The sequence below is a fragment of the Nerophis ophidion genome, linkage group LG09 (genome assembly GCF_033978795.1).
Source record: "Nerophis ophidion isolate RoL-2023_Sa linkage group LG09, RoL_Noph_v1.0, whole genome shotgun sequence".
In the NCBI taxonomy this organism is placed as follows: Eukaryota; Metazoa; Chordata; class Actinopteri; order Syngnathiformes; family Syngnathidae; genus Nerophis; species Nerophis ophidion.
The window spans coordinates 30,886,348-30,909,666 of NC_084619.1; the positions used below are offsets into that span (position 1 = coordinate 30,886,348).

Consider the following 23,319-nt stretch of genomic DNA (forward strand, 5'->3'; position numbering starts at 1 on the left):
TCTTCATCCATCGTGTTGGAAGTTTGAGTGCTTATTTTCCATAAATTATTTGTATTCAGATAAGGCAACTGGCACATGAATAGGAAAGGCAAGTGTATTTATCGAGCACAGTTTGTACCCAAGGCAATTCACAATGCGCCACAGAAAAATTTAAGAAAGTTAAACTAAAAATAATAAATACATTTATCATAAACAATAACTTTCGTGGATGTGACCATCTTGATTTCCGACCTCATAACCTGTATGTTTATATTGCGGTTGTGACGTCATTCCGAGCTCCGACTTCTAACTCCCGACATCAATGGAACGCACCATTATAAATGCTGCCAGGAAGTTATCCAGGTGACCAAAGGGATGTCCGTCTTTAAAAATGTATGATTTAATGTTTTACAGTAATCTAAAACCAACTCTTTTTAGGGCCAAGTTTTTAACAAAGACTTAAAGAAAATGTAACTTTACATTCTGCCAACTTTTTTCTGGGCATCATGCTCTTGTCTTTAAAGACTGATGTCAAACCTCCTGTTTTTTCCTGGAAAGTTTTTGCCCTTTTTCTTCCTATGTTTTACCCATCCATCTATCCATTTTCTACCGCTTATTCCCTTTGGGGTCGCGGGGGGCGCTGGTCCCTATCTCAGCTACAATCGGGCGGAAGGCGGGGTACACCCTGGACAAGTCTCCACCTCATCGCAGGGCCAACACAGTTAGACAGACAACATTCACACTCACATTCACACACTAGGGCCAATTTAGTGTCGCCAATCAACCTATCCCCAGGTGCATGTTTTTGGAGGTGGGAAGAAGCCGGAATACCCGGAGGGAACCCACGCATTCACAGGGAGAACATGCAAACTCCACACAGATAGATCCCGAGCCCGATATTAAACCCTGACTACTCAGGACCTTCGTATTGTGAGGCAGACGCACTAACCCCTCTCCCACCGTGAAGCCCATGTTTTACCCATATTCAAACTATCCATTTTCTACCGCTTATTCCCTCTTGGGGTCACGGGGGGGCGCTGGCGCCTATATCAGCTACAATCGGGCGGAAGGCGGGGTACACCCTGGACAAGTCGCCACCTTATCGCAGGGCCAACACAGATAGACAGACAACATTCACACTCACATTCACACACTAGGGCCAATTTTAGTGTTGCCAATCAACCTATCCCCAGGTGCATGTCTTTGGAAGTGGGAGGAAGCCGGAGTACCCGGAGGGAACCCACTTATTCACAGGGAGAACATGCAAACTCCACACAGAAAGATCCCGAGCCTGGATTTGAACCCAGGACTGTAGGAACTTCGTATTGTGAGGCAGACGCACTAACCCCTCTGCCACCGTGAAGCCATATTCAAACTAATTAAATTTAAAAAAATTTTATTTTTTATATTCAAACCAATTTAAAAAAAATGTTTTTTATCCATTCCTGTGTTGCAGAGCAGCACAGTCCATTCAGCAACACTCACCAACATACCTTGTAGCCTAAAAAGTCAGCCCTTCAAAATAAAATTCTTAGAAAATGTTATGGTTGCGCAACAGTCGGCAGTCAGGTTTTTTATGCCAATTAATTTGTTTCTTATTCTCCCAAATTTTTCTGGAAAAATGTCATTTTTCCCTTAGTACATGGTATGGTGATCTTGTTAGCCTGAATAACTTCCTGGTCATTTGGCTCCCTTTTGTGAAATTGCAGCATTTTCTCTCATTAAGTTGTTTTTGTGGTTTGTGTTTACGTATGCATTAGAGATTTATTACTCAAGTAAAAGTAAGGAGTAGTCACCCAAATATTTACTTGAGTAAAAGTAAAAAGTATGTTGTGAAAAAACTACTCAAGTACTGAGTAACTGATGAGTAACCTGATTACGGCAAAAAATAATGCACAAAAACATAAAAATAGCAATGAACAAATTCAGAGCCAGTAATATCTCTTAAGCAACTAAAACAATATTATATATTAAATAATAGTACATTAAAATAAAATGAAAAAAATGTCACATTGAGCCACAATAACTTAACAGCACCATAGCCTCAGTAGGAATTCATTGATATGATTGATTAATTAAAACATGTATTAGTAGATTGCAAAGTACAGTAAATATTCCGTACAATTGACCACTAAATGGTAACACCCCAATAAGTTTTTCAACGTTTATCAATTACTTAGTAAATGACCAAGTCGAGGTGATCTACCTCATATATAAATATACATACACACACATATCATTTATACACACACATATCATACATACACACACAAATCATTTATACACACATATCATATATATGTATATATACATATATATATATATATATATATATATATTAAATATATATATATATATACATTTATATATACAGTATATAATTTATATTTATTTATTTTGCCGTTTTTGTTGACATGTTAAGGTGTTTTAATGAATATACATGCATGTTTAACATATAGATTCCTATCTTTCATGAAGACAAGACTATAAGTTGGTGTATTACCTGATTCTGATGACTTGCAATGATTGGAATCAGACGTTCACGTTTTCAAATGGAGGAGAAAAAAAGTTTCTCTTTTCTGTCTAATACCACATGAAAGTCGTTGGTTTTTGGCATCTTATTTGTCCAGCTTCCATGTTCGTTTTTATACACTTTACAAGAAATACATTGGCGGCAAACTCCGTGGCTTGCTAGCTTGTTTGCGCTGGTTTTCGGAGACTCTTATTTTATTAGCGCAGGCGCGATGGAGCGGCGCTTTTATTGTGAAGACAGGAACTGTGCGATCAGTCTTTAGGTTTATGACGGGAAGTACGGTTGAAATAAAAAGTGTCTTTTTTCCTTTACACTTTCGATTGATTGATTGAAACTTTTATTAGTAGATTGCACAGTACAGTACATAATCCGTACAAGTGACCACTAAATGGTAACAACCGAATACGTTTTTTAACTTGTTTAAGTTAAAAAAAAAAAAAAAAAAAAAATATTTTTTTTTTTTTTTTTTAACTTGTTTAAGTGGGGCTTCACGGTGGGAGAGGGGTTAGTGCGTCTGCCTCACAATACGAAGGTCCTGCAGTCCTGGGTTCAAATCCAGGCTCGTGATCTGTCTGTGTGGAGTTTGCATGTTCTTCTCATGAATGCGTGGGTTCCCTCCGGGTACTCCGGCTTCCTCCCACTTCCAAAGACATGCACCTGGGGATAGGTTGATTGGCAACACTAAATTGGCCCTAGTGTGTGAATGTGAGTGTGAATGTTGTCTGTCTATCTGTGTTGGCCCTGCGATGACGTAGCGACTTGTCCAGGGTGTACTCCGCCTTCCGCCCGATTGTAGCTGATATAGGCGCCAGCGCCCCCCGCGACCCCGAAAAGGGAATAAGCGGTAGAAAATGAATGGATGGATGGATGGAACTTGTTTAACTCTGGTCATGTGACCACCTGGCTCTGTTTGATTGGTCCAACGTCACCAGTGACGTTGGTGAAACGCAGGCATGCGTAGATTCTACTTTGAAGCTCTGTCATTAACCAAAACAAACATTAATAGATCGATAAAAAAAAGTAGCGAGTAGCGAGCTGAATGTAAATAAATGGAACGGAGTAAAAGTAGCGTTTCTTCTCTATAAATATACTCAAGTAAAAGTAAAAGTATGTTGCATAAAAACTACTCGTAAAAGTACAATTTATTCCAAAAGTTACTCAAGTAAATGTAACGGAGTAAATGTAGCGCGTTACTACCCACCTCTGGTTCTTGGGTTTGGTGTGTTTTGATAATTTCTGTATTTGGAGCATTTGGATATCGCTGCGTGTTTGCCCATCATTGTTAGTAACACGCAAACTAACAAGTTGGGTGTGTGCACAAAGCGGTGGTAGCCTGTGTAGGACAGCATATTTGCATTGAACAAAAAAAGCGCATTCTTGCAAGTCACATTCCTTTTGTGTTAAACATAGTTAGCCAATAAATCTGATTCTGATTGTGATTTTATTGAATGTATTTGTACTTTGATGTAAGTTGACATGATGGTCCTGTGTCTTTGGTCTGTATAGGGCTCTAGATTGAGTCGTTCAAAGGAACGTGCGCTATAAATCTATATTTTGAAAATGTTTCATGAAACCTATATGATTAAAAAATAGCAGACAGTTCGAATAACAACCAGTAACACATATAGCAGCTTTGGAACATCTGGGTTTTTTTCATGTAATAAATCTCAATGGATGCCTGACCATTGGTCTTTATTTTGTGTCTATACATTTTTACTGAGCAGTGTTGGTCCTATGACGATCTTTTCATTCATATTTATCCAAATTAGTTTAGACTGGAGTACCAAACTAGTAGTGTGAACACAGCCTGAGTAAACAAGAGTGGAGGAGTTCTGGTGTTAATTTTAGAGATTTCGTTGATTTTTTATTTTTTTATTTTTATTAGTCAATCCAAAAAAACAATACACAACAATGCCATAATAATGCAATTCCAATTTCAAAACCAAACCCGACCCAGCAACATTCAGAATAGCAATAAACAGAACAATAGAGAAGACACACAAACATGACACAAAACAATCGAAAAGCAGTTAAACAAGAATGTATATTATCAACAACAGTATCAATATTAATGACAATTCAAACATAGCAGTGATTACAACATAGCAGACATTATCATTACAGCCATTTATAAAAAATAAGATAGAAACATTAAAAAAAACCAAAAAACAATAGTGTCACAGTGGCTTACACTTGCATCACATCTCATAAGCTTGACAACACATTGTATCCAATATTTTCCAAAAAGATTTTAAAAAAGTCATATTTTTGGTTCATTTAATAGTTAAAACAAATTCAAATAATAGATCCCATATTCCAATATATGACTCATTATTATCTAAACTAAATCCAGTTGTTTCGACTGATATCATTTCCATAGCTTGTGTATACCAGTCAGAATGAGTTGGACTATCAGCATCTATCCATTTTATTGATATTACCCTTTTTGTAATGATGCATATTTAAAGACATGCATTTTTACTCTTTGACGACACGATATTATGTTGATCGAGGAAGAAGAACCGCTAAGAAATGAGGTGAAAATATATGTTTGAACAGATATCGAAAAACAGATTTGAAAAATTATGCGTTGTCTTATATTCAGGGTTGTCTTATGCCTATATGTGGGTTAATGCCCCTTTGACATTTGATCGTTGTGACAGAATGCAACATTCATTGGAGAAAAGAATGAAGGTGAGCCTGTAGTGCAAATGCATGCCCTATAATTCACATCAAAGAGGTCTGTAAGCGAGTCATAACCACTCTCTGTTGCAGGCAAGCTCCTTCTATAAGTAATCTGTTTGCAATAAATCATTGATACCATTTGGCTCCCACCGATCAATCAATTCATGGTGCAATAAAAATTCAGAGGAAGGCATATTTACAGCTGAACCTAATTAGAAATCATGAAATAGCCTGCATCAACCTGAAAATAATATCACCTGAATTAATTTGTCAGAAAATAAAACAAAGTGAAAAAAACCATGCGTCATGTGGATGACGGTTTAATCTAATTGCGCTCGAAGTTAAGTATTTAATTAGAGAGATGGCCAATAAACGCACACGTCTCAGTGATTTCTTTGACCAGGGCTTGTCTGGTCACTTGTTTAACCTTTGTCTTTGTCGCTATGGCGACTAATGCGTACGTCGATCAAAACTTCAATGATATATGCAAGCATCAGATAGAGTAGACGATCACATGCACATACTCCACTTTGACGACCCTTCGGAGAAGATAGTGGCTGATTAAAATCTTGTATCTGCAGTTTGGAGCTAAAAGAGCAGTAATGGCTCACTGCTTCGCTTTATCAAACTTGGGGGCATCTCATCAGATGGGAACTTTTACTGATGTCATTATGACCCTTGAGGACCATCTTTTATGTTATTGAATACAACGCAAATCAGTGTTTTAGATGGTGAAAGGCCCAAGAGGCGGCAGCAGCAGCAGAATCCCATCGCAACATCTCCTCAGTCGTGTATGATGTGAAAGAGTGGGTTAGTTCACCCTGTCGACTTGTACAGTTTTTACAGTGAGATTCCAAACGGGTGGTCCGGGCCAGCCAGTCACATTAACACTGCGGTCAATGAGGACCACAACTACTATGGTGGTCACATGATCGTAGCCTGGGCTTTCGTAAAGATTTAAGACTTTTTTTAATCTTTCATTTTAATCCATCTGGTTTAAAGATGAAATAAAATTTTCTGTCAACTAGTTAGTTTGTTTTAATCTAATTATGGTCCGCCAGGCCCATTGCAAAAGGACTCCCAAAGGAGTCCTTTTGCAATGGACCAAAGGACCCTATTAAAACTGCAAGGTTTTATTATTATTATTATTATTATTCTTTATTCTTTATTATTATTAGTCCGCACCTTCGCACCCTAATTTGACCCCCTTAACATGCTTAAAAACTCACCAAATTTGACACACACGTCGGTATGGCAAACCTTACCAACTTATTAAGCAACCAAACCCCAAAAATCCAAATTGCGCGCTAGCGCCCCCTAGGAAGAAGCAAAAAACAGACTGATTGTAACTTCCGTTAGCAATGTCGTAGAGACATGAAACAAAAAACTCTATGTAGGGCTGACTTAGACCTACTTTTCATAATTTTACCTTCTAGGGCAAAAATCAACAAAAATTTTGCAAAAACCCATTCAAAGCAAAATTTTCGCAAAAAATGCTATTTTTGCCTCTTTGAGCTGTAATTTGACCCCTTTAAACTGCTTCAAAACTCACCAAACTTGGCACACACATCAGGACTGGCGAAAATTGCGATCTGATGAAAAAAACAAACCCCAAAACTCAAAATTGCGCTCTAGCGCAATTTTTGAATAAAACACAGAAAGAACTGCTCCTAGGAAGAAAACACAGACAACACTGCTTGTAACTTCCGGTAGGAATGCCGGAAAGACATGAAACCAAAACCTCTATGTAGGTCTCACTTAGACCTACATTTTAATAATTGACATCCTTCAGCAAAAATTAACAGGAAGTTAAAAATTACCCCTTCAAAATAAAAGTTTTGTAAAAACCGACACTCCGTTGCAAAATGCATCATTTCTCTTGGTTGCAGCAAACCCAACATTCAACATGTACCTTTGTTGTGTGCGTTCACACATACCACCAACATATTTGGAAACCAGGATAAGATGATAGAAGAAAGTAATCTCATAGCACATTCCTGGAATGATGATGAAAATTCAAAACAAAGGTGTCAAAACTAGCTTTTAAAGAAGTTGAAGCTGAACCCCTATTAGATGCACGAATAATAATAATAACAATGGTTACAACTATAATAATAAAGTATTATTGAAGGATGTAATATTGTGTTCGGGAACCAAGACGAGTATGTAATAGCACATCATTGTAGTTTGTTCAAGGACCCTTGATTAAAGTTTGAAACAGAAATGTCACTATGTTTTAGAGGCAGGGGAGGCTTTATTGGTATCAGGTTCAAAATCAGATTTATTGGCCAAGTATATTTAACACACAATATGTATTAATAAATTGTGTCTTATTATGTTTATTGTTATCTAAGAATGATCATTCTTACACTTTAAAGAAAGGGGAAACCTGACATATTTCAATTATATTTAAGTGAAAAGGATATTTATTAAAACTTGCATTCAACAACCAAAAGACAGGACTTTTGACAGAAAAAATAAAACGACAAATAATTTAGGGGTTTAAAGGTATTTAGGGACCCTTTATCCCCCGAAAATTGCCTAATGATGCCACTGGTTCAAACGCTGGATGAAATACAGTGTTGATCAAAGCAAACATGTAAATACTGCAGACTTTCTGATCATGGAGTGCATCATCTACTGTGCTTCTGGGTTATCACGTTGGGAAGACTGGCACATGTGTAGATGGCCAGAGAAAATAATTGATGAATGGAAGAGTATACTGTACATGCAAGAAGGAACTGGTTTACAATCACAATATCTAGATATGTTAATCCCATCTTTCGAAAAAAAAGTGTCCATACAAAATCTTACAAACATTAATACCTGCATGCAAAAACTTTGTTAAGGTTTGTACGTGTTTTAAAAAGCTAGTTTCAGCCAAATTAAGCTTTAAATTCATTTTTGTATGTATGTAAACACACTAAGTGTCTGTATGTGGGGTTGTAACGTTACGTTTAGGGTTGGGCTGGGGTCCCCTCAGGAGTCTAATAATAATACATAAGTAACAATGAAGACCAAAATAAGCAAACAAACAAAATGTTGTTTTGGGTCACACAAAGCCCTTCATGTGGTGTTTGAATTTGGTACAAAACTTCCATTTGTTGTTAAACAAGTGCATGGAAGACACATAAAAATCTTATCTTTTACCACAAGTAAATTTCCAATCACAAGGTATTTCATGTTTCAATAAATGTAAATTATAAATTTCTGTCACACAGTAAGGCAGTCTATATTTCTCAATATTGTTTGAATGTATGTTGATTTTACGTTTTACAGACATGTTTTAAATAATGGCCAATGCTGATTTACAGCTAACCCACTCTTCTCCTAATGCAAGACGCCTCAAATTTCTCTCACGCAACACCTTTTTCCCGCCGTTCAATGGAAGCACTCCATCACGTGGGCAGTGTTTCATCAGCCTTGGCCAGTGCAAAGCATAAAGTGTATCATATATTCGACGCAAAGTCTATAGTCAGCAGTCCTGCTTGAGGAGATCCAGAGGACAAGTGTTCATTTCCTGAGTGATTTATAATGCTCAGTTTGCATTATCCTCCATGCAGAAGGTAGCAGAATTGAAAAATTTAAAAAGTCAAAGTTTGATAAGAAATATCTGTTTGTTATTCTTTGTATATTTGGAACATTAGGCACACAGGTACAAGAGGCCGAGAAAAAACAATGAACCGGCAACTAGCTGAAGCCACAGCTGAACTAAATACAAACCCTGTTTCCATATGAGTTGGGAAATTGTGTTAGATGTAAATATAAAAGGAATACAATGATTTGCAAATCATTTTCATCCCATATTCAGTTGAATATGATACAAAGACAACATATTTGATGTTCAAACTGATAAACTTTTTTTTTTGTTGCAAATAATCATTAACTTTAGAATTTGATGCCAGCAACACATGACAAAGAAGTTGGGAAAGGTGGCAATAAATACTGATAAAGTTGAGGAATGCTCATCAAACGCTTATATTGAACATCCCACAGGTGTGCAGGCTAATTGGGATCAGGTGGGTGCCATGATTGGGTATAAAAGCAGCTTCCATGAAATGCTAATTAATTCACAAACAAGGATGGGGCGAGGGTCACCACTTTGTAAGCAAATTGTCGAACAGTTTTAGAACAACATTTCTCAACGAGCTACTGCCAGGAATTTAGGGATTTTACCATCTACGGTCCGTAAAATCATCAAAATGTTCAGAGAATCTGGAGAAATCACTGCATGTAAGCAATATTATGGACTTTTGATCCCTCAGGCGGTATTGCATCAAAAACCAACATCAGTGTGTAAAGGATATCTTCACATGGGCTCAGGAACACTTCATAAAACCACTGTCAGTAACTACAGATGGTCGCTACATCTGTAAGTGCAAGTTAAAATTCTACTATGCAAAGCGAAACCCATTTATCAACAATATCCTGAAACACCGCCGGCTTGGCTGTGCCCGAGCTCACCTAAGATGGACTGATGCAAAGTGGAAATGTGTTCTGTGGTCTGATGAGTCCACATTTCCAATTATATTTGGAAACAGAGGACGTGGTGTCCTCCAGAACAAAGAGGAAAATAACAATTCGGATTGTTATAGGCGCAAAGTTCAAAAGCCAGCATCTGTGATGGTATGGGGGTGTATTAGTGCCCAAGGAATGGGTAACTTACACATCTGTGAAGGCACCATTAATGCTGAAAGGTCCATACAGGTTTTGGAGCAACATATGTTGTCATCCAAGCAACATTATCATGGACGCCTCTGCTTATTTCCGCAAGACATGTGTTACAACAGCGTGGCTTCGTAGTAAAAGAGTGCGGGTACTTTCCTGGCCCGCCTGCTGTCCAGACCTGTCTCCCATCGAAAATGTGTGGCGCGTTATGAAGCGTAAAATACAACAGCGGAGACCCCGGACTGTTGAACGACTGAAACTCTACATAAAACAAAAAAAGGGAAAGAATTCCACTTTCAAAGCTTCAATAATTAGTTTCCTCAGTTCCCAAACATTTATTGAGTGCTGTTAAAAGAAAAAGTGATGTAACACAGTTGCAAACATATCCTTTCCCAACCACTTTGGCACCTGTTGCAGCCATGAAATTCTCAGTTGATTATTATTTGCAAAAAAAAAAACTAAGTTTATGAGTTTGAACATCAAATATCTTGTTTTTGTAGTAAATTCAACTGAATATAGGTTGAAAAGGATTTGCAAATCATTGTATTCCGTTTATATTTACATCTAACACAATTTCCCAACTCATATGGAAACGGGGTTAGTAGAACCGTAGTTACAATTACAGACACGTATGATCCACAGATACCTATAACAGGGGTAAAGGTCACGCATTTAGTGCAGGACAGGAATTTACAAAAAAAGTACAAAAAATGACAGTAAAAAAACAAACTGATTGATGAACAGACTTGTTCTGTCTTTGTAGGTTTGCCCTCACAGTGATGGTATTTGTCAACTACGGTGGAGGAGGCTACTGGTTCTTTCAGCACGCACCATGGAACGGTGAAGTAAAACTCAATATGCTGTTTTGTTCAAGCAGAAGAGACTAAAATAATCAGTCAATAATTTGTGGCATCGCCTCACAACTGAAAATGGTGGCAGTGCCCTTGAAGTCATTACTGATAGAGTGAAGAAAGTAGTGATAACATCATAATCCTTGACAAATCCATTGCTATTGTGAGCTACTTGTGTTTGGATATCAAATCAATAAGCAGACCCTCTAGGACTTGGCCACATTTTCAGAAAGCTAAGGACCAGAGTGGCCTGACTTGTCCCTTAACTATTAAGCCCGGTTTACACTGCACACCAAATCAGATTTTTTTTGTCCTCAAGTGACACAGATCAGATACTTTTTGCCAGTCCAAACGCTCCAAAGTGCTTCAAAGCTGATCTTTTCCCATCAGTTTTATGAGACTTCAAGAGGTAGTCCGAATCAGATTAGAATCTGATCGTATCAAATGTGCCTTCAGTCGAAACTGAATTGCACGAGGAATGCGACTTGATTGCGAATTTTATATCATCTTTGAGTGAGCTACGTCTTTCGTGTGCGCAGGAAAATATTTTATTGGCTGTAAGTTGAATTTAAAAAAATAAAACTAACGTAGATCCATGCTGATGTATATATGTCTCTGCTACTCAACAGCCAAAAAAGATTAAAACCTTCCCAAATTAATTACACTATGTATATAAATATATATTTATATATATGTATATATATATGTATATATATATAATATATATATATATATATATATATATATATATATATATATATATATATATATATTTTTTTTTTTCCATTTTCATGGTGTTGTAACTTTTATTTTATTTCGTAGCATTAATAGCGACGTGTTAATTTATGGAATCCGGTCAACTTACTTTGTTTTTACTTTATCGAACTGCGCTTGCAACTAACGTTGAGGCCACATTGGGACCAAATTGGGGCCTTTTCACGTTCAGACTGGAGTCCGGTCAACTTACTTTGTTTTTACTTTATTGAACTGCGCATGCAAGTAACGTTGAGGCCACATTGGGGCCAAATTGGGGTCTCTTCACGTTCATACTGGAGGTTGATAAAGATCCCATTTTACTTGTACTCCAAAGAGTCAGCTAGAAAATTTTATTTTGAAAATATCTGATTTGGTCCACTTTGGCCAGCAGTGTTAAACACAGTCTTTGTTGTATTTTGTACATTACGGAGAACCAGCCTTAAATAGACATTCAAATTTGATCTACTGTACAGTTTTGTCAGAGTTACAGGGGTGCTCTGCTATTTTTAAGGACCTTCGGCAAAAAAGCTAGCCAATAATCATCTCTTTGTCAGCACTCTACAGTTTTAAAGAAACTGCTGCAAAAATGTGAGCCTTTCACAAGTTTTCTTAACTGAACCCACGGGCAGCGGGCCACAAGTTAAATAGCCCAGATCATAAAAAAAACTACGAGACGATTTGTTACCCGGCCCGAAGGAAGCCCCGGGCCCTCCTCCGGAGCTAGGCCCAAAGGCAGGGCCCGTCAGCAACCGCGTGGAGGCCGGGCTATCCAAGGAGCCCGGCCGGGCACAGCCCGAAGATGCTATGTGGACACACCATCCTCTCCATCACGTGGGCCCGCGGTCGGAACCAGTGGGGTCGGGTGCTCTGCCAAGTAGATGGCAGTGAAAGTGGAGGCTCCAGACGGACCAATTCGGGGCAGTAGAGGCTGACTTTTGGGACGTGGAATGTCTCTACGCTGGTGGGGAAGGAGCCTGAGCTAGTGGAGGAGGTGGAGCGCTACCGGTTGGATCTGGTGGGAATTACCTCTACGCATAGCAAGAGTTCTGAAACCACACTCCTTGACAAGGGATGGACCTTGTTCACTTCTGGAGTTGCTCAGGGTGTGTGGGCCCAGGCGGGTGTGGGGATACTCACGAGTCCCCGGCTGAGTGCCTGTAGGTTGGAGCTCACTCCAGTGGACACGAGGGTCGCCTCCCTTTGCCTTAGGGTTGGAGGGTGTAAAACTCTGACTGTTGTTTGTGCGTACGCACTAAACCAGGGTTCAGAGTATTCGTCGTTTTTGGATACCTTGCATGGGGTCCTGTATGGGGCGCCAGCAGGGGATTCAAGTCTTGCTGGGGGATTTCAATGCAAACGTGGGCAATGACAGTGATACCTGGACTGGCGTGATTGGGAGGAACTGTCTCCCTGATCTGAACCTGAATGGTGGCTTGTTATTGGAATTCTGTTATAGTCATGGACTTGCGATAACAAACACCATGTTCAAGCATAAGGATGCTCATTGGTGTACCTGCTGGTACACCAATGGTACCAGAGCACCCAAGGCCAAAGAGCAATGATAAATTTTGTAATCGTATCAGCTGATCTGAGATCGGATGTTTTGGACACTCGGGTGAAGAGAGGAGCTGAACTGTCAACTGATCACCATCTGGTGGTGAGTTGGGTCAGATGGCGGTAGAAACCTCTGGACAGACCTGGCAAATCCAAGCATGTAGTGCGGATGAACTGGGAACATTTGGAGGAGTCCTCTGTTTGGAGGGACTTCTCTGCCATCCATGTGGAGTTTGGGGACATTGAACAGGAATGGGGAATGTTTAATGCTTCTATTGCTAAAGCTGCAGCTGCAAGCTGCGGCCAGAAAGTCTTTCGTGCCTCAAGGGATGGTAACCCTCAAACACCCTGGTGGACAGCGGTGGTCAGGGAAGCTGTCCGACTGAAGAGGGAGTCCTACCGGGGTATGATATCCCAGGGGACTCCCGAGACAGTTGTAAGGTACCGACAGGCCCGAAGGGCAGCGGCCGTAGCTGTGGACGAGGCTAACCAGAGGGTGTGGGAGCAGTTCGGAGAATCCATGGAGAAGGACCAAAAGCTTGGCGGCACCAAAGTTGTCATGGAAGACCATACGGCACCTCAAGAGGGGGAAGGAAGGAACCATCCAAGCTGTGTACAGCAACGATGGGACTCTGCTGACTTCATGTGAGTCGTAGGGTGTTGGAAAGAGCACTTTGAGAAACTCCTGAACCCAACTACATCAGACACACCCTCCCTGACAGGAGCAAAGCCTGAGGATAATGGGGGATCGACATCGATCTCTCGGAGTGAAGTCACTGAAGTAGCAGGACAACTCCACAGTGGCAAAGCTCCGGGGGTTGACGAGATCCATCCAGAAATGATGAAGGCTGTGGGTGCTGAGGGGCTGTCTTGGTAGATACGCCTTTTCAACATTGCGTGGAAGTTTCGGACAGTGCCGAGGGAGTGGCAGACTGGGGTGGTGGATCCCCTATTCAAAAAAGGGGACCACAGAGTGTGTGCTAACTACAGGGGTATCACACTACTCAGCCCAGCCTCCCTGGGAAAGTTTACGCCAAGGTACTTGAAAGGAGGGTCCGGCCGACCTCTGATTCAAGAGGAGCAATGTGGTTTCCGTCCTGGTCGTGGAACAACTCACCAGCTCTTTACTCTTACAAGAATCCTGGAGAAAGCCTGGGAGTATGCTTATTCAGTCTACATGTGATTTGTGGATTTGGAGAAGGCGTATAACCGGGTCCCCCGGGAGATCCTGTGGGAGGTGCTGAGGGAGTACAGGGTGAGGGGAACCCTTCAGAGGGCCATCCAGTCTCTGTACAACCAAAGTGAGTGTTGTGTCCGGGTGCTTGAATGTAAGTCGGATCAGTTTCCAGTGGGGGTTGGTCTCCGCCAGGGCTGCTCTGTGTCACCTATCAGTTTTGTGATTTTCATGGACAGGATATTTAGGCAGAGTCGTGACCATGGCGGAGAGGGTATACGTCTCGCGGGGCTAAAGGTTGCTTCACTTCTGTTTGCAGATGATGTGGTCCTGATGGCACCTTCGGTTCGTGACCTTCAGCTCTCCCTGGATCGGTTCGCAGCCGAGTGTTCAGCGGCTGGAATGAGGATCAGCATCTCCAAATCTGAGGTCGTGGTTCTCAGCAGGAAACCGATGGTTTGTACAGTTCAGGTAGACGAGACTCTGTCCCAAGTGGAGGAGTTTAATTATCTTGGGGTCTTGTTCACGAGTGAGGGAAAGATGGACAAGGAAATCAGCCGGAGAATCGGAGCAGCTGGGACAGTATTGCAGTCTCTCTGCTGCACTGTTGTGACGAAAGGAGAGCTGAGGCAGAAGGCAAAGCTCTCAGTCTACCGAGCTATCTACATTCCTACTTTCACCTTTAGTCATGAAGTGTGGGTCAAGACCTAAAGTATAAGATTGCGGATACAAGCAGCCGAAATTAGTTCCCTCAAAAGGGTGGCTGGCATCACCCTTAGAAATAGGGTGAGAAGTTCAGTCACCCGAGAGAGACTCGGAGTAGAGCCGTTGCTCCTTCGCTTGAAAAGGAGCCAGCTTAGGTGGTTCGGGCATCCCGTGCGGATGCCTCACGAGCGTCTCCCTAGGGAGGTCCTCGTTGCACGTCCCACTGGGAAGAGACCCTAAGGTAGGCCAAGGACCAGAAGGGGGAATTACATCCCCTTTCTGGCCTGGGAATGCTTCGGGATTCCCCAGGAGGAAGTTGCTAATGTTGCTCTGGAGAGGGAAGTTGGGGGGGTTCTGCTAGAGCTGTTGTCCCCACGACCCGATTCCGGATAAGCAGTTGAATATGGATAGATTGTTTGTATTTGTCAATCTATGTATTTTTATTTTATTTTTTTTTCAAGACAGAGGTTTTTAATTTAGCATTAACAGTATTATTTAGTGATCTGTGATCATGAAAATAGTGAAATAATACAAAAAATGGATAGCATAACAGCACACTATACAGTAGAATAGTTGAAGAGAAATGGGGAGGATTATTGCATTTGAATTTGGTCTAATAATTACAACAGTCTCTTGGATTGAAATTGTTGATACCAAATTAGAGAAACGCAAGCAAGAAGGAGGGTTTAGAGTGGGAGAAGCAAGCTGGCATCGCTTACCTTTGCACCTCGGTGAAACAACATAATAATCCTGGCTAAGTGTTTAAAAAAAATGCAATGGTCATAACCCAAAGCTCATGACTATAGGTGGGTAAAAGAACATTGCTCAACCGGTAAATTGAGAGCTTTGCCTTCTGGCTCAGCTCCTTCTTCACCACAACAGATCGATACAGTGTTCGCATTACTGAAGACGCCGCAGCAATCCGCCTGTCAATCTCACAATACACTCTTCCCTCACTCGTGCACAAGACTCTGAGGTACTTGAACTCCTCCACTTAGGGCAGGGTCTCCTCCCCAACCCGGAGATGGCATTCCACTCTTTCCGCGCGAGAACCATGGACTCAGACTTGGAGGTGCTGATTCTCGTCTCAGTCGATTCACACTCGGTTGCGAACTAATCCAGTGAGAGCTGGAGACCCTGGCCAGATAAACCCATCAAGACCACATCATCTGCCAAAATCAGAGACCTAATCCTGCAGCTACCAAACCGGATCCCCTCAACGCCCTGACTGCGCCTAGAAATTATGTCCAGGAAAGTTATGAACAGAATCAGTGACAAAGGGCAGCCTTGGCGGAGTCCAATCTTCACTGGAAACGTGTCCGACTTTCTGCCGGCAATGCGGACACCGACAAGGAGCGGACCGCCACGATCAAAAAGTCCGATACCCCATACCCTTCGAGCACTCCCCACAGGACTTTCCGAGGGCCACGGTCGAATGTCTTCTCCAAGTCCACAAAGCATATGTAGACTGGTTGGGCAAACTCCCATGCACCCTCAAGGACCCTGCCGAGAGTATAGAGCTGTTCCACGACCAGTATGAAAACCCTCCTGAATCCGAGGATTTGACTATCCGACGTAGCATCCTCTCCAGTACACCTGAATACACCTTACTGGGAAAGCTGAGGAGTGTGATCCCACGATAGTTGGAACACACCCTTCGGTTTCCCTTCTTGAAGTGAGGAACCACCACCCTGGTCTGCCAATCCAGAGGTATCAAGCCCCAATGTCCATGCGATGCTGCAAAGTCTTGTCAACCAAGACAGCCCCACAGCATCCAGAACCTAAAGGAACTCCGGGCAGATCTCATCCACCACCAGGGCCCTGCCAAGCCGTCCGGAAGTCGTTTTCCATGGCTTTCCCAAACACCTCTCATGTCAGAATTTTTGCCTCCGCGACTGCTGAAGCCGCACAGTGCTTGGCCTGTCGGTACCTGTCCGCTGCCTCCGGAGTCCTATGAGCCAAAAGAACCCGATAGGACTCTTTCTTCAGCTTGACGGCATCCCCTCACCGCTGGTGTCCACCAATGGGGTCTAGGATTACCACCATGACAGGCACCAACTACCTTGCGGCCACAGCTCCAATCAGCCGCCTTGACATTAGAGGTGCGAACATGGTCCACTCCGACTCGATGTCCAGCACCCCACTCGTGACATGTTCAAAGTTCCTCCGGAGGTGGCAATTGAAACTCTCTCTGACAGGAGACTCTGCTAGACGTTCCTCTCTGTCCAGCATCCTCCCCCACCAACGCAGCCAACTCACCACCAGGTGGTGATCGGTAGAAAGTTTCACCCCTCTCTTCACCCAAGTGTCCAAAACATGAGGCCGCAAATCTGATGACACAACGAGAAAGTCAATCATGGAACCGAGGCCTAGAGTGTCCTGGTGCCAAGTGCACATATGGACACCCTTATGTTTGAACATGGTGTTTGTTATGGACAATCTGTGACGAGCACAAAAGTCCGATAACAAAACACCACTCGGGTTCAGATCCGGGCGGCCATTCTTCCCAATCATGCCTCTCTAGGTTTAAGTGTCGTTGCCAACATGAGTGTTGAAGTCCCTTAGTAGGACAAGGGAATCACCCGGGGGAGCACTTTCCACTACTCCCTCGAGTGTGTCCAAAAAGTGTTAGTACTTTGAACCGCTGTTTGGTGCATAAGCACAAACACAGTCAGGACTTGTCCTCTCACCCGAAGGCGGAGGGAAGCTACCCCCTCATCCCCCGAGGTGAACTCCAACATGCAGGCTTTGGGCCGGGGGTGCAGCAACAATTTCTACCCCAGCCCGTCACTTCTCACTGCGTGCAACGTCAGTGAGGAAGAAAGTGTAGCCCCTCTCGAGAGAACTAGTTTCAGAGCCCTTGCTGTGCGTCGAAGTGAGTCCGACTATATCTAGCCAGGATTTCTCCACCTTGCACACGCGCTCAGGCTCCCTTCCCCCCAGCGATGAGACATTCCACGTCCCAAGAGGTAACCGAGGATCGGACCACCAAGTGCCCTATTTTCGGCTTCCGCCCAGCTCACACTGGCCCCTCCCATGAGTGGTGAGCCCATTGGAGGGTAGACCCACGTTGCCTCTTTGGGCGCTCGCCATCACGCCCCATCTGGCTCCAGAGGGGGGCACCGGTGACCTGCATCCTGGCGAGGGAAATCAGAGTCTCGGTTTTTGTATTTCCATAGAAGTCTTCGAGCTGCTCTTTGTCTGATCCCTCACCTAGGACCTATTTATCTTCGGAGACCCTACCAGGGGGCATTGAAGCCCCCGGACAACATAGCTCTTAGGATCATTGGGAAACGCAAACACCTCTACCATGATAAAGTGGCAGCTCAGAGGGGAGTTGTGTATTTTCTTTAAAAAATATATATAAAATAACCTACACCCAAGTTCCTCTCACTCATCTGCAATCTTTTCTGACAACTTCTTAGGAAAGTTCACATAATTGATCACCTCATCACAGGTAAAATATCACTGTGTATTTTGTGAACAAAAAAATAACAAGGACAAGTACCACTGAAGGGTGGATGGAACTGTGTAGGAAAGTATAAAACGATTAAGTAGAAAACAAACACCATAATAGTAATATATATGTTTTTTGTTTTCTTTTTTGCCTAGAGGTGTGCTCACTTAAAGTTCCATAATAGCCTTTTTGCCAGATCTATAGCTCTATATTGATTTTAGAGATGATATGATTAATTTTTTCTGTGCTGAAGGGCTTCTACTGTCACATAACTATACCTTATTATTAATCATATTGATAACAGAGGCTGTCCTCTTTAGAACAACATGTTCTTCATGACCTGATTGTGAAGAAATGAAAATAACAATTGACTATTTCCTGCAGGTCTGACAGTGGCAGATCTCGTCATGCCATGGTAGGTTTACTTCTTTCTTAGCACACTTATCAAAAAAACAACCTGATCACCATCATTTTGTGTCGTCAAGGTTTGTCTTTGCCATCGGGATTTCGGTGGTGTTGGCGATCCGATCCATGCAGAGGAGAGGCGTGGGCCGCCTGCAGCTGCTGCACAAGGTCACGTGGAGAACTCTGGTCCTGCTGATGCTCGGCTTCTGCTTCCTCAACTACTCCCCACGAGATGGACCACGTAGGTGCAAAATTAGCGTTCACTGCTAATGGAACAAGAACATCCTGTTTGCGGACAGGTTTGTTATTTACTTCAGTTCTGTGCTGGGAACATCATTAAAGCATAATAGCCGGTCCACTCGCCACATAAATAATGTACCCGTTCACTTCAAACGACAAACTGAAGCAGGACTGAGGAGCTGCTGAAGTCCTCTCTGGTTCTTTAACATATTGTTTCCAAACAAACATTTTTATATCAGGTCTCATTTAGATTAAAGACACTAAAATCAGTACAATATTCAGATTGTGCTCCAGATTTGTGCTAAAAGCTGCAGAGTGTCAGGGTTGTCTGACTCCTCAATTCATCTTCCACCTGGGGATGCACAGGGCGCCTTTCACACATTAGCCAGATGCTAATGGATTTTTTTTTCCTGGTTGCATGTCTTTGTAACCCGTTTAACAAAAATATTGTTATTGTGTGTGCGTGTGCGTGTGCGTGCGTGCGTTCGTGTGCATGTGTGTGGGTGTGTGTGTGTGTGTGTGTGTGTGTGTGTGTGAGTGTGTGTGTGTGTGTGTGTGTGTGTGTGTGTGTGTGTGTGTGTGTGTGTGTGTGTGTGTGTGTGTGTGTGTGTGTGTGTGTGTGTGTATGTGCGCGCGTGTATTCCCAATCCAGCACCAAGGGACGTTTAACAGGGAAAGATTGAGCAAAAACAAGCAGCGCAGTAATGGACGATTACAAACAGATAGAATTACAGGTCTCAGCCCCTTGCAGCTGCTCCTCTGGCTTCTCACAACAAGACCACTTTTACCATAAACTGCTGCTTGGACCACGCTCTCCAAGGGCGCCGTCAGCTACATTGTGGGGAGGTTTGATCTAATCAGAGAATGAAGTCACGCTATCAATGTCAAGACAAGGCAGGGAAAATAGTGATCACCTTTGACATAACCCCGAGTCAACCTCTTGAAAACCATACAAAGCAAATATAGGATGACCCCTCTATTTCATGACCCATTTTTTCAAATAAAAAAAACTGATTTAAATGAGTCTTTTTTTATAACGTCAGTTAAATCCACTTTTATGAATCACATTTCTTAGCTGCTTTACACTTTTTTGATGAATTTCATTCACTGATCTCCGTTACCTTAAAGGGAAACTGCACTTTTTGGGGGGAATTTTGCCTGTCGTTCACAATCATTATGAAAGACAAGAACACATGTCTTCTTTTTTTTTTACAAATAAGTGGTAGGAAATGGATGGATGGATGGAATTTTAAAGATGATAAATAACACTTAAAAGATGGGGCTAATGGTAATCACTGTTGTAGCCTTCAAAGCCCTCTAAAACGACTTCAAAACCCTCCAATGTTATACAAACCCCGTTTCCATATGAGTTGGGAAATTGTGTTGGATGTAAATATAAACGGAATGCAATGATTTTCAAATCCTTTTCAACCCATATTCATTTGAATGCACTACAAAGACAATATATTTGATTTTTAAACTCATAAACTTTGTTTTTTTTTTGCAAATAATAATTAACTTAGAATTTAATGGCTGCAACACATGCTAAGGGAGTTGGGAAAGGGCATGTTCACCACTGTTACATCACGTTTTCTTTTAACAACAATCAGTAAATGTTTGGGAACTGAGGAAACTAATTGTTGAAGCTTTGAAAGTGGAATTCTTTCCCATACTTGCTTTTAAGTAGAGCTTCAGTCGTTCAACATTCCGGGGTCTCCGCTGTTGTATTTTACGCTTCATAATGCACCACACATTTTCAATGGAAGACAGGTCTGGACTGCAGGCGGGCCAGGAAAGTACCCGCACTCTTTTTTTCGAAGCCACACTGTTGTATCACGTGCTTAATGTGGCTTGACACTGTCTTGCTGAAATAAGCAGGGGCGTCCATGAAAAAGACAGCGCTTAGATGGCAGCATATATTGTTCCAAAACCTGTATGGACCATTCAGCATTAGTGATGCCTTTACAGATGTGTAAATTACCCATGCCTTGGCCACTAATGCACCCCATACCATCACAGATGCTGGCTTTTGAACTTTGCGTCGATAACAGTCTGGATATTCCCAATTAGCCTGCACACCTGTGGGATGTTCCAAATATGTGTTTGATCAGCATTCCTCAACTTTATCAGTTTTTATTGCCACCTTTCCCAACTTTTTTGTCACGTGTTGCTGGCATCAAATTCTAAAGTTAATGATTATTTGCAAAAAAAAAAAATGTTTGAGTTCGAACATCATATATGTTGTCTTTGTAGCATATTCAACTGAATATGAGTTCAAAAGGATTTGCAAATCTTTGTATTCCATTTATAATTACATCAACCACAATTTCCCAACTCATATGGAAACGGGGTTTGTATCTACACACTGCAGGTCTATATATAATGTAGTAACGTGAACATTTATTAACAATATGTAATATGTTCAATATTTACCGTATTTTAATGATTTTGATATTTTCCCGGACTGATTTCTTAAGCGCATTGATTTCTGTTTACATACAGTCGTGGTCAAAAGTTTACATTCACTTGTAAAAGACATAATGTCATGGCTGTCATGAGTTTCCCATAATTTCTACAACTCTTATGTTTTTTCTGATAGAGTGATTGGAGCACATACTTGTTGGTCACAAAAACATTCATGAAGTTTGGTTCTTTTATGAATTTATTATGGGTCTACTGAAAAAGTGACCAAATCTGCTGGGTCAAAAGTATACATACAGCAATGCTAATATTTGGTTACATGTGCCTTGGCAAGTTTCACTGCAAATTCACAAGCTTCAGGCAAACTTCTGGTTGAATTTTTGACCACTCTTCTTGACAAAATTGGTGCGATTCAGCTACATTTTTTGTTTTTCTGACATGGACTTGTTTTTTTCAGCATTGTCCACACTTTTAAGTCAGGACTTTGGGAAGGCCATTCCAAAACTTTAATTCTAGCCTGATTTAGCCATTCCTTTACCACTTTTGACATTCATTACAAGTGTATGTACTTTTGACCTCGACTATCGCAGCGCACATCTGACTTCTGGCAACATGTGTGTTCCTACTTCCGGAATCAAACACGAGTGATGTGTGAGTGTTCAGAACATATCACTCGTGTCACACACATCACAGTGTTCTAATCATGGCATACTTGGTAACAGACAACAAAGACGACTATTATTGGACAAATGAGGATTTACAACCTTATACTTTTGAAGCTAAACATACAGGTGCTTATAGAAGCCAGCACGTTGGAGCAGATGGAAGCAGGGAGAGAAAGATGAAAGTGACTTTTCATTGGTTGTTTATTAATTCTGCAGTTTTTAACCAGCTCTGATTTCACAAAAAGCTTCTATAATATGCTGAAACTTCTCACAGCTGCAGTGCGCTGTGCTAAAGGTGATACAAGGACCAAAGATACCGACCAGCATAAAATGCACAAGAGGAAATGTGTAAAATTATCTCCCGAGTTTGTTTTTGCATTTATAAACTGCTAGACACAGAACCCAGGGTAAAACACACTGTCCTATTTTTGGTCAATATTTGACTTGCTTTGGGTATTCTTCAAGTTTGATTGCTAGAAAAAGTAAAGCAACAGTAAGAAGTAATTTTTCCGTTATGTAACAACTATCAATCGTGTATTTTGTACACCGATTTGCTACAAAGAACATCTCTGGTATTGACATCGGCCCTCACTTTTAGTTGTCTAAAATAACCCTGCACCAGCCAAGACACCTCACTGTTGAGTTATAGACTTAGACTTAGACAAACTTTATTGAACCACAAAGGAAATTGTTGCACACAGTAGCTCAGTTACAAAGGATGGAAAGGATAATGCAAGTATAAAGTAGACAAAAAATGTACCATATACTGTATGTAATATTTACACATTATATATATACAGTATATAATATGTACTGATATATTTTTATATTATAGTACATTTGTATTTAATATACACAATATATAACAAATCCCAATTACCATGTACAATATTACAGTGTATGTAACAGATGCAGCAAAAAAAAAGGGCAGCATAAACTTGGGGGTAGATCCAGCAGAAATTATACATTATAAATAAAGAGATTTAGCTCACATAGAAGTGGTCAGGTAATAGACAGATAGCATCTATTGTTGTATGGCGAGTGATTATAGTGTTAGCATCTGTGCTAATGTCACATCCATACAAATTTCAGTATGTTTCAATATTGGGAATGTATAATTAATCACTTGCATTATAGTCCGATAATGTGATAGTTATTTATTGATGGATGTTTGTGTTAGGATTGTCCCAATTTTCACTTCCGATACAAAACCAATATAGTAGCTT

At 41.3% G+C, this 23,319-nt stretch overlaps 1 protein-coding gene across 4 annotated transcripts in view; it reads left to right on the forward strand.

Annotated features, from left to right (window-relative positions):
- si:dkey-192p21.6 (uncharacterized protein LOC565246 homolog) overlaps positions 1-23,319 on the forward strand; it is a 105,925-nt gene that overhangs the window by 45,566 nt on the left and 37,040 nt on the right. For all 4 annotated transcript variants that reach the window (XM_061910806.1, XM_061910808.1, XM_061910809.1 and 1 more), the window contains 3 exons: positions 10,629-10,705; positions 18,747-18,777; positions 18,848-19,008. In XM_061910806.1, coding sequence (XP_061766790.1) covers positions 10,629-10,705; positions 18,747-18,777; positions 18,848-19,008 — 269 coding nt within the window. The remainder of the gene's footprint in view (positions 1-10,628; positions 10,706-18,746; positions 18,778-18,847; positions 19,009-23,319) is intronic.